Source organism: Leuresthes tenuis, unplaced genomic scaffold, assembly GCF_036924035.1.
Source record: "Leuresthes tenuis unplaced genomic scaffold, fLeuTen1.0.hap1 SCAF_14, whole genome shotgun sequence".
Taxonomy (NCBI): domain Eukaryota; kingdom Metazoa; phylum Chordata; class Actinopteri; order Atheriniformes; family Atherinopsidae; genus Leuresthes; species Leuresthes tenuis.
The window spans coordinates 17,342,318-17,354,661 of NW_027325368.1; the positions used below are offsets into that span (position 1 = coordinate 17,342,318).

Consider the following 12,344-nt stretch of genomic DNA (forward strand, 5'->3'; position numbering starts at 1 on the left):
CGGGTGCTGCTGCTCACGTTGACAGCTGCGAATGTGCGCTTAACAATTTAAAGAAATAACGATTTCAGAAATTCTGAACCAAAAATACAAGTAGTCTACAATATCCACTCTCGCTTGGAGTCATAAATGAATTATTGATCAGACAGCATCAAGCAGTGGTGTTGTAGTGATAGGGAGGCAGATGGAAATTCACTAAGAAAATTGATCACGTCAGGTTTGAATTAAAGTGATGTTACCTGAGGATAACATCCTACTGAGGCAAAATATATCATATAATTATCTTTGCAGCATTAGTCCATTTGGGGGGGGGGGGTGGGGGGCTCACGTGCATTAGAGCAAGAACGATGTAGCAGAATATCACAATAACAAGCTCGAGACTCAGAAGATTTTGCTCCCTTGACTCTGATTATTATTAAAACATATAACTTCAGAAAAAAAACGATACATTTTTCTGTGTGTGGATGTGTTAGCATGCAACAACCTTCAGGGAGCCTTAGGGGAAAACTCCCCAGAGATTCTCTTAAAGTTGTTTTGTAAAACCTTTTAGAGATCTTTTTGGAAACATTCTTGGGAGCCTCCTCTGAAGGCTATTATTCTTTAGAGGTCATACACAGAGGTGTCCCAGAAAATTTGGTGAAGTAGCAAAAGAAAAAAAAAGTATCCTCGTGAACCCTCATATAACTTTTGGTAAATAATATCATTATAAAGCAGAAGGTAGAATGTTGTGTTTGTAGAAGACAAGCAAATTGTATTGATATGAAATGGGGCATTTTTGGAGAAAATGATGCCCTCACTGTCACTCCATAAGAGTTTATAGGGCAGCTGATTATGAACTGTTGCCACATACGTATTGAAATGATGCTCATGACTTTCTCAGCTGTAAGATTCTTTGCACTGTAATGCCGAGGCAACCACTCAGAGTGTCTGTTCTATGCTCTGGTAACCAAAGGCAGGCAGTGAATGTCCTTGGCTGGATAAGACTCTGTCTGACTAACAAGGCTTACAGAGCCAACAGTTGTCTCATTTGGAATAATCTTAACATCGAGAACTATTTCCATAAGAGGTGCAACTCGCTCTAGAGCACCCTCATTCATTATCATCCACTGTATATTTGTTTTGCTGACACAATCTCTGTATTTTCACCTAGACTAAGAGAAACATCCGTTGTAACATTAGCACAAACAGAAATTTACTTTCCACTCATTGTTTGCATATTTAGACCTGTGATCTCACACGTACAAAACAGTCACTCAGTGTAAGCTGCTCCCCACATACTTTTAAGAGGCTGTAAAATCAAACTGATGGCAATTAAAGTCAACATCTTTAAGCATCTTGTAAAGATTCAGCAGAATGTAAATTAACTGCTTTGCAGAGAGAGACCAGGGCAGATGCCATGTGTATTTCCATCAGTCTTAATACTGGGTTAGTAAGAAAGCTGTTTGAGAAAATGTGTCCATTGGTCAATCACAATAACAAAGGTTTTAAATGTCAGGACATAGTAAAAAAAAAAAAAAGAAAAATTACCCGGATCTACCTGACCTTGAAATAAATAAAAAATAAAAGATACAGCTTTAGGTGAACAACAAAACAACAAAATATTGCACACACACAAGGTTTTATCTGTTTGTTTGTTTTTAGCCATATCTTACGCGACAAGACTTTCAGTGTAAACAGAAAATAACCTAAAAGTTATGAGACAATCTGATAGTCCCATTAGTGTATGTACTCTAATAATGATAAAAGCGTATTGACACTGGATGAACTGTGCGCATCCACAGCGCGCCGTCAAGTGGTGAACTGGGAGCCCAGCGAGTATAAAAGACCTGAGTCCGTGGGTGCGCGCAGATTCACAGGATGGAGAGGCAGTTGCATCGTTTCAGACTCACGGCTAAACGCGCAAAAGTAGGAAATGATCAGCTCTCCCATTAAAAATCTTGTCATTTTCATTTTTGAGCAATAACTACATACGAAGAGACGCGTCATGTATGGAATGAGGAATTGAACAATAAAAGCAGGACGAGAAGGATGTTTTTTTTTAATTTAAACCTCTGCACCCTCAGTTTGGAAGTTAACCTTGCAGAAGAGTAAGAACCGAGACCTTGTTTCAAAAACTAAGTCGGTTTTGCTCTGCACAGTAATGCAGGGCAACAGCAGCTCGGGACCCATGACCGCGCTGAGTGCGTGCGGAGGAGAGGAGGATGAAATATCCGAGCTGGTCAGTCCCACAGGAGCAGCTTCCAACCTGCCGGCTTTTAACCTTTCTCTCAAATGCTGGCTTCACATCCTTTCTAAAGAGTCCTCAATTGATCTGCACGGAGACAGCGCCAACTTGCCAGTAGGTTCAATTACCTTCATTACTAATTCCAGCTGGTTGAAATCAGAAAGATGTGTCAGGCAGGACAGTAATACAGCACAAGTATTTTTTATTTTTTTTTTGCTGTAAGGAAATTCCAGTATTTGTTCTCATATTTTTCCTTTTAATCTGTCTGTGCGCACTTTCGAGTCAATTTACAGAAAACACAGAACAGTTTAATGAAATGCAGGTCTGTGTGTGTGACAGGTGCGTGTTGTCATTGCTCTGGTCTACCTGGTGGTGTGTGTCCTGGGGCTTGTGGGTAACCTCCTCGCCCTCTTCCTGCTTCACTCCCGCCGCCGGGGCCATCACCACTCCTCCATCGACTGCTTCGTGATGAGCCTGGCAATTACAGACCTCCAGTTTGTCCTCACTTTGCCCTTCTGGGCTGTGGACACAGTGTTGGACTTCCAGTGGCCCTTTGGTATGGTCATGTGCAAGATTGTAAGCTCAGTCACCACCATGAACATGTACGCCAGCGTCTTCTTCCTCACTGCCATGAGCGTCACCCGTTACCGCTCCCTGGTTACCTCCCTGAAGATGAACAGCCCCAGGATCGACACTGCTCGAGCCAAGTGGGCCAGTTCTGCCATTTGGGTGGTGTCACTGGTGGCCACACTGCCTCATGCTTTCTACTCCACCACGGTTCAGGTTTGTTGAACTGATATTCCGCCATCAGTCCTGACTTGCTTTTTGTTTAAGTGAGCATCCTTTGACGCAGTTGTTATGTTCACAGGTGTCTGCAGATGATGAGCTGTGCTTAGTTCGGTTCTCTGACTCCGACTCAGGTCACTGGGATCCCCAAGTCCTGCTTGGACTCTACCAAACACAGAAAGTCCTTCTGGGATTTATTGTTCCTCTGATTGTCATCTCAGTGTGCTACCTCCTCCTGTTGAGGTTCATCCTGAGCCGCCGCGTTGTAGGCAGTGTGGCGGGCAGTGATAGTGGCATGGAGAAGTCAGAGTATGAAAAAGGACGACACCGCCGTCGATCTAAAGTCACCCGCTCTGTCACCATCGTAGTTTTGTCCTTTTTCATCTGCTGGCTGCCCAACCAGGCTCTTACCTTGTGGGGGGTTCTGATCAAGTTCGACTTGGTGCCCTTCAGTAAAGCCTTCTACAACACCCAGGCCTACGCCTTTCCCCTGACTGTGTGTCTCGCCCATGCCAACAGCTGTCTCAACCCTGTGCTCTACTGCCTGATCCGAAAAGAGTACAGAGCAGGACTGAAGGAGCTTCTCCTGAGAGTTTCTCACTCCATCCGGAATGTTCTCTCACTGACTATAAGAGGAAGACAGGTAGAGGAAGCTCCACCCAACATGGTTGTGATGAACAAGAACAGCAACATGTGATTGATTCTGTCACAGACCACTGATATTTTGGTAAAGGGAATTATTTGCTTTCTTTCTGTATAGTTATTGTATATATCTGACGAACAAACATTGTGTATTAATGAACTATTCCCAGCCCTTATGCTAAACTAAGGTAAGCCAACTGCCTGTTTGTCATAGCTAAATCATTCAAACCTGATTAAAACAATAACCAAACACAAATCTGCTATTACAGTTGATGCAAATGAACCAAAGAAATTGCACCAACAAAAGATGAGGCCTCTCAAAATAATGACATATAATTGCCTATTTTCAATTGTGTAATCTGACCATGATCATCAACGGAAATATCACCCAATTTCAGCCGTTATTTCCTTACAGTTTTTCGGATTTTTCTTTTTTGCTTGTTTTAAGCCTTTATTTAATGGTGACAGTTGAGAGCAGACGTGGTGGGAGAGAAAGGGGAAGTTACAAACACTAATTGGCCAAGGCAGGATCCACACCTAACTAGTTTCGAGCGGTAACGCTTTTGCTTCACTTTGGTTTCCAGACCGGCACCACACCATTTTGCTTTATGGTCGCTTGAGATTTCTGTGGGCTTCTAATGGCATCTTTGTGGCAAAAAAAAATTCATATGTATGGCAGTACATATGTAGGGCTCGCACGGAGAATTGTTTTTCAATTCAATTCAGTTTTATTTATATAGCACCAAATCACAACAAATATCATCTCGAGGGACTTCAATAACACAGTCCAATTCAATTTATTGACTGTGATGTTACATCCCAGAAAATAAAGAAAATAATTAGCAAAATGGCACCGCAGTTGTAAGCCAATCGAATCAAATCACCTGACTAATTAAGTTGGGTTTTGCTGATTTTACTAACAAAGCAAATCTGAAGCTGTCTCTTGAGGAGCTGAAAAAAGAACATAGATCCAGACAGAACATAACACAAATACTGTAGTGGACATCCACAAAAGGTAAATGGATTGCTCTCCTCTTCAGCAATTACTTTCTGTGAATATCTTGGAGGTTATATCGTATCTGAGAAGATGCTGTTCGTTCAAGTGAGTTTATTGTTTAGACCAGAAACAGCTGGTGGGTCACATCTTTTTGATCTTTTCCAGTGGAGATGTGCTTCAAAAAGTTTTTGCCATTATCACAAATGCACATGAGGCCTCCTGCAAAACAGGAAACAACCACTTCAAATGGGGTATACATTTTCCATTAACCCTTTCTTGTTCATATCCTCTAAATGTGAATAAAAAATGGCAATGGAAACCTGGCTATTGTCACTTCAACTCCAAAAGTCAGGAATGCCCACAGTTGAGCATTCAAACATCCCGTCTGTTTAAATACTGCCTAATAGTCAAATAAGAGGACTGCAGCATCTGTAGCCTTTTGGGGGCACTCTTTACATGGTGAGTCGGGGGGGGGGGGGGGGGGGGGGGGGGGGCTCTCTCATCATTCAATATTAGACTGCCACTTATATAATGATGTCATCTTGTTGTATCCCCACTTATATTTAATGGATATATAAATGTAGAACTTGCACCTCCAACTGTGTTGATGACTTGTCAACACATTATAAACTCTTTGTGGGTCATATCACTCCCGTTTATCCCCTTAAAATAGGTTTACTTCAAATTACCAACACAGGCAAAGAAAATCTTTTGCCAGCACATGTTCCTGAATCCCTTTGGCTGTTATTACAACATAGCGTCATCGCTCTGGCATAAAGTGGCCACTTAAGATCAGCAAAGGGCCCTGAAAGAACAAGATAATTAAGCTTTTAGATTACTGCTTGTTAACCAGGAAAGGGTTATGGTGAAGTAGCTTAACAGCTATACTGACACGAGACAACTAATACATAATAGTTTCACAGATTTAGCTCCATATTCAGCATCCAAAACATGAGAGCGGTGTCGGTCTTCACATCACAATCAATTCGATTAACTTTTCCTTTGAAGAAAATATTCATGATCGCGTGGGTTTCTTCGATGCCATTTTCAAATCACCTACTCGCCTGTTGCAGAAAATGCTGAGCAGCTATGTCCTGGCTTTGATGCATATATTATGGGGAAAAAAATCTCACCGAAAGCTAGAAATTACTTGCAAGAGTGTGAATGACACATACTTGAACAACATCAGTGTTCAATCACTGGGCTCTGAGTAGCATGGTCAGTTGATTTTCTTTTTTTTCCTCACAAACAAGAAATATATAATGTGATGTTCTATTTGTTTGACCTTTAAAGTGGTTTTTGGACCTTGCATTTCACGAGGATTGTTGTGTTTATTCTTCGGGTTAATGTGGACAACTCTGCCACACTTCACCCTTCATATGGAGGGACTCAACTCTCCTGGGCATTAGCCACTCAGTGTTGAAAGTGTGAAATTGTCAATCCTCCTCACTGTGGCTGCTTTGCTGTATCACTGTGAATTGTTCTGTGAATTCATGTATGTCTTGTGACATTAAATAAAATGGGAGGACAAAAGAGTTTACCGATGTATGCGGAAGTTAATCTCCCTTGCAGTCACAACAGCATCACGAGGAGGTAAATGAGTCAGCTTAACAAAAGCGGTTCCGAGCTTTTGCCCTTTTGCAACCTTTAAAATTCTGGCACGGATAACCTTCTTCGCCAATTCAGAGACAGTCTCTGATGTGTAAATACCACGCACACTCCATCACAGTCCCTCCATTCTGTGTCACTCTGGTAGTGATTACTTCTCAAGTCAGAATCACACATTTACTCTCTGTGTCTCTCTGTGTTGATTCTTGTGTTGCTCAAAAGCCAGTGGGTGACAAGGAAACCTGCATCTTCCTGGTACGAAATGAAAACAATCAAAAGTGGGATTTCAAACTGAAGTGAAAATCTCCAGTGCTGCACACTGTGTTGAAATAAAAGAAAGACAAAAAAAAAAGAAAAAGCCTCAGTTACTGACATCTGTGATATCAAACTCACTCCATGAATGGACCGTGTTGTTGTTAAATCAACAGAGGAAGCAGTTACGGTGTCGCCACTCACTCACATGCAGGTTTACACAAAGCAAGAAACACTTGATAGGTACAAGCTCTGTAATCTCATGCGTGCCCAGCAGTTCATTGCCAACTACATGGAGCAATTTCACACCAAGAGACGAAAAACCACTCGAAGAAATTCATTTGAGCGCTCCCATTTATATCCACACGAAACCAGAATGATTTAGGGTTTAAAACAATTTCAAGCTCACTTGGTTCATTTCCCAGGAGGACGCAATCAGATATAAGGCGCGTGAATGACAAAATTGGTCAAAGTCTGTCACACTTGAAGGTGCGCACACAGAAAGGCTTCACAAAAAGAAAGAGGAAGAATCTATTCTTGAATGTATCAGAGTATCTGTTTTTGTAGTATCTGTTTTGTAGGATTGTATCCTGTATAGTAAAATTTGCTCTTCGACTCAGTTACCAGCCCGATGGAGCTCAAGTGGGGACATTGAATGCATGCAGTTTCCAAACGCAAGAGGCAAAGAAATTAGTACAGAGCTCACGTAGTCTGCCTGCACAACCTGAAACTCACTATGAAATCAGTTTCCTCTGAGAAAGTGCCTACAGTTCAGTGGAGATGTACCCGTGTAGTATGCACATGCACAGAAAGCGTAGAGAGGAGGAGAGTGTAACTCTGTTATATGTTAAGATGCAACTAGAAACAACAAGTGAGAAATGAACAACTTAAAGGCTGCTTATTGCTGTGTTTTAAAGCTTTTAACTGCTAGTCTTCTGTTGTAAAATCCACAAGCTGCACAGAAAGCTGCAGTTAAATTCTCAACGGCATTTTAGCTCAGCCCACATTGATTAGCTTATTCTGGTGCATCCAATGAGCAGAGCACTGACAAGGTTTACAGAGGGATCAGTGTAACACAGCCTCAGTTTGAAGTGACAGCTACATTAGGCCGTTAGATCCAGCAGATTGTTCAAAATAAGCTCAAAATAACCACAGGGACACACACCAATCCGCAAAATAGGAAAAAGCCCTGAAATATCTTAGAAACCGACCATAAAATGTCACAGAACAACAAAGGAAAACATTCATTACTGCAAAGAGACAAACGACAGTTACAAAAAGACAAAAAAGACCACAGTGTGAAACAGAACAACTGAGAGAAGAAGCAAAATATTCAGACCCAGGGAAATGAAAGAGTTTACCCATGTTCTTTCAACTGGAAAAATGAAAGACATCAAGTTGTCTTATTCTACATGTAACCATTCTTTGGCAAACATAAGTTAAACAATTATATAATTATTGCAACTATTGGTAATTTTTTTTTCCCAGATCAAGAAGAAGAAGCAAGTATGGAATCAATGAATAACTAAATAGAAAGAAAACCATCATTTGTACTTTGTTTTAGAGCCTCTTGTTTCTATGACAGCTCGAAATATTTGAGAACTCCACTGATGAAAAACACTTATCCTCATCAATTAGTTGTACAGCAGTTGACAGGTGAGCTTTGCAGAATGGAGCTTTGTCAGTTTTTCCATTTCCACCATAGAGTTTGGATTGGATAGAGAAGCGAACCGTTTGGCCATGTTATTGAGAAAATGTCTTTCCTGAAGAAAAGTTTGAACACAATGCATGCTTTATCAATCCGAAAATGACCTCAGCATCACCAAACCTCCTTTCAATTGACTGAATGAGATAAGAGTTCAAAATAGAGACAATGTCTGCCATTCATCTTTGTTTGTTTCAGTGCCTCTCCACCAAGCAAAAGTTCCGGCATCATCTTCTTGCCAAATGCAGATTAACGATTCATCACTGAATATCCCCTGAATCCAACCATCCACACCCCATGACTGCGTCTCTTAAGCTCACTGTAAGTTTGTCTTCCTCTGTTTCTTCTGGGTGGGTGTGACTCAGGAGGTGGTTGCAAAGCCAGCGTGTGAGTGTCTGTATGACAGATTGAGAGAAAAAAAACTAAAAACATTGCATCCTTTTGCCACGCTCCAAGTTGAGTTACCTTCTTTAAAGAGTTTTACCATCCTTTCACTTGTTTCCACCTCCCTTGGCCACGTTTCCTGTTGATCAGCCAGGTGCAAAAGCTCGCTCACGTCCGCAAACACTCTCTTTTCACTGCAGATTCACTTGGATATCCAGATATGTGCAAATATTTGCCACAAAGACACACAAAACAACCACTTGGTGACACATATCGTCAAGAGGAGACACAACAGAGACGACAAATGACAATGAAAACATGCGAAGCGTGAAAATGCAACAAAAGAGGTGTAAAATGACTGCAGGGAGAGACAGAAGAACAGTAAAAACATGCCAAATCACAAGCGAGAGATTAAGCTGACCAAGCAAAAATAAAAGATACACTCATACAAAATGCATAAAGTCTGAAGCGAATTAAACCATATTAGTGGTGTTTGTTGTCACAGTGTTTCAGTTTGGAGTCTTTATATGATAGAGCTTTGCCTTATAATCTGCTCACTGAGCTCCCAGCAGTCGGTAAAAGATGGAGTTGACGTCTCACATGTTTCATCTCGAGGAGCTCATAAAGGTAAAGGTGCTGTAAATGTAAATGTTACCTTCTGGTCGTACCATCCACTTTTTTTGACCTTTCAAAGCCCCCATCTTGACATCCATTAACTACAGCTGAAAACTCTGGTTAAAAGCTTGACTTTCATCCTCCTACTGCTTAAGCTTTGAAGTCCATAAAGCTAGAACATTTTTTCTGCCTTTATTGATCCAAATAAAGCTTATCTGAGAACAATGTTTCAATGCTTAACAAAAGACTGGAATAAAAATCTGTTACATGAGACATTTTCCACATTTGTCATAAAAATGCTTGAAACTATTAGTTTTATTTTACAACGTTTTCCAAATGAAATTTTTCCGCGCTGATGTTGGTGCTGTGCAACCTCTCCATCCTTTAATGATACACTTAATTGAAATCACCGCACGGCAGTGAACATTGTTACAGCAGTTGCTGGAGGAACCAAAACATACTTTCCTCTGGAGAATAACCTGATTCAGGCGCTGTGGAGGTGAATCTGAGCGCATGCCTCTGCCTCAGTGTGTGAAGCAGTGATGTTACAACTAACAAGGGGTGTCTTAAAAGGGTACAGGCAGTGTCACCTTTGTCCGAGAAGCTCCCGAAATGTCATTTTTGAATATTCTAATTGCCCTCAGGACAAAGAGTAAGCTTGCAACTAAACTTCTTCCAACTAGCAGAAACAGCTCATTTTAGAGTCACCTCACTACCCCTTTATGAGTAAGTTGAGGATTATCCTTTTCTATATTACACTCATCTTCCCAAGTGGAATCCAGGCATTGAGCACTCAGCCTCCAGCGAGCCAAATCATCTCCTACAGCTCATATTAACTGTCTGAACTCCCACCCCACTTCTCTCTCCAGTTCCACCGCAGCTCAGTCAGTTTGATGCTGGAGCAAAACATTTTCTTCCTGAATGAATTTGCAGTTGCGCTCATCGGAAAGAGACTTGATTAATTTCTTTTGAGTTCATACTTTGAGCCTTGGTTTTCTGGTTTATCTGACTCATCAGAAAGGATCACAGGAATCTTTTGATTCCACTCGAATTAAATCAAAACTGAGCGCAGATGAAAAGAAGCCTCGTTGTTAAAATTGGATGTCTACCAGAAAAGCTATCGGGAGATTTGCTGAAAAAAAAGAAGAAAAAAAGAGAGTGAGCGCTTCTGAAGATTGTCTGTTGATTGTTAGATATTAACTTAAGAACGGCACATTCAAAATAAACAGTGCTGAAGCAGAATCTCTTTCATGTTCATTTTTCGGTGTTTTCCAACACATTTGCAGTTCCAAACCTTTGAGCATCTGTACACTGCCTCTGTTTGCTTGGCAAACTTTGTTTTTGTGGGAGGCCTGTCTGGGGCCTTTTAACGCACCGCATCAGTAAATTCTGACCTTGCTGGTTCTGTTTCTCATTCATACTTTCCTTAAAAACATCTCAGTAATGACAGTGAAACTCTCACAAAGCATTAAGCCACCACCGAGAGCTTCACAGCAGGGTTAAATGTTTGATGAGCTGCGCTTGTTTTCCTCCAAATAAAGTACTTTGATTCGGGCTTCGTTGGAAATTCCAAAATCTTTGATAAACTTATGCTCTGTTCTTGCCAGCTCCAGGCATGCTGACATTAACTGGCTCCTTGTGGCCAAATTTCAATGCTCTGACTGTTGTCCATCCAGAGACAGTCGCCTTCACAGACAGCGGGACTCTAATTGAGAATCTCTGACCAACATCGACGTTGCTCCTCTTAGAAGCATCAGTATTTATAGAAAGAGTCTGGAGGGCTCTACTTAGAAATTCACTTTCTGCTGGTACATCCTGTGGACAAGGATGTTTCATACATTTGAGGCTGATGTGCTTCTTCACTTTACTGTGTCTAACACAGCTTCCCTGAACATATGACTCAGCGCTCATTTTGACTTGTCACAGCATGAAAAGCACAGATGACTTATATTTAAGATGGTTATGTTCCTTTCAGTGCCCTAAATCTTAACATCCAACCAGCATACACAACAGGAGGCCATGTACAAAAGCGCAATGCACTTCTGCGAATGTCTTGTGACACGTCAGTATGAATAAATCTCAAAATGCAATTAGAGTCGGCTCTCGTCAGCCAATGGGGTGATGAGCAGGTGCTAGTGGGACTGCAGGCATATCTCAAAGTCAGATATTGACATTATTCACATGTGGAAGTGCATGATGGTATTCAGATAGAGAGTGTTTGATGCTCATCTGGCTGGAAAATTTTACACCGTTATGGTGTGGATTTTCACACCATAATCTCTAAAGGATTTGGACTAAACCCAATTCACAGTAGTGGTTGGTCAACAAACCGCAAGTAAGTGTACAACAGTGTGCAAGGTCACAAAGGAATGCAGAGTAACAACTTAGCAACACAAGGCCTCACTCACAATTGAGAACAGCTGTGCTTGGCAGAGCAATGAAAAAGTCACTAATCTACTAACACACAACTGCGAGTTTGAAAAGAGAAGTGCGGTTGTTTGGAGAGGGAAAAACGCTACATGTTTGCAGAAGAACGTCATTAGTTCTGTAAAACATGGTGGGGGTAGTATTACGATTAGTTTTGCTGCTTTAGGACCGGGGCCCGCGCTATTTTGCAGGATTAGAGACTTTGCAAAGAAAAATCAGGTTTAACTCTGGTTTTTCAGTGTCACAAAGCTGGTTCACATCTCTACAGAGTGTATCACCACGGCAACCTATGCAGCTCAGACATCAGCACGTATAAAAGCACCGAAAAAATTCTCTTAGAAAAATAATAAAAGAGAAAGACATCACAATGCGTCTCCCTCCGAGTCCGACTACTCAAAGATTAGACTTAGTTGGATTTTAGCAACCTAATGAGATCAGCAACAGAGAGATTATTACAGAGTTTGCTCCTGTAGACTTTTGTAGATTTCGAACTAAAGCTGTTCTTATCGTTCTATTTCAAAAGATTTTATTGCCACTTCTAATACTGAGTGTGCAGCATCAAATGATCTCTGTACATACCTTTCATACGCACATCCTTCTTTCCTACAACATTTCAGAATTCACTGGGCAACTAAAAGCACATTCATTTAATAAATCACACAATCATTAATAATGAGTCAGTTCTACTTAAAAAGTGCAAGTCGGCA

The 12,344-nt window shown here is 41.2% G+C and overlaps 1 protein-coding gene across 1 annotated transcript; it reads left to right on the top strand.

Annotated features, from left to right (window-relative positions):
• The first annotated feature begins 2,137 nt into the window (after window positions 1–2,137).
• On the top strand, window positions 2,138–3,983 carry LOC140268880 (relaxin-3 receptor 1-like). The gene is made up of 3 exons (XM_072363875.1): window positions 2,138–2,335; window positions 2,561–3,004; window positions 3,090–3,983. The coding sequence occupies exons 1-3, from the start codon at window positions 2,138–2,140 to the stop codon at window positions 3,702–3,704; spliced, it is 1,257 nt and encodes a 418-aa protein (XP_072219976.1). The 3' UTR covers window positions 3,705–3,983.
• The last annotated feature ends 8,361 nt before the right edge of the window (window positions 3,984–12,344 follow it).

Bases quoted from the DNA above. Each gene is read 5' to 3' on its own strand.
- LOC140268880 (XM_072363875.1), top strand. From the start codon at position 2,138: ATGCAGGGCAACAGCAGCTCGGGACCCATGACCGCGCTGAGTGCGTGC. The intron at 2,336-2,560 runs GTAGGTTCAATT...TGTGTGTGACAG, and splicing joins GAGACAGCGCCAACTTGCCA to GTGCGTGTTGTCATTGCTCT. The intron at 3,005-3,089 runs GTTTGTTGAACT...TTATGTTCACAG, and splicing joins TCTACTCCACCACGGTTCAG to GTGTCTGCAGATGATGAGCT.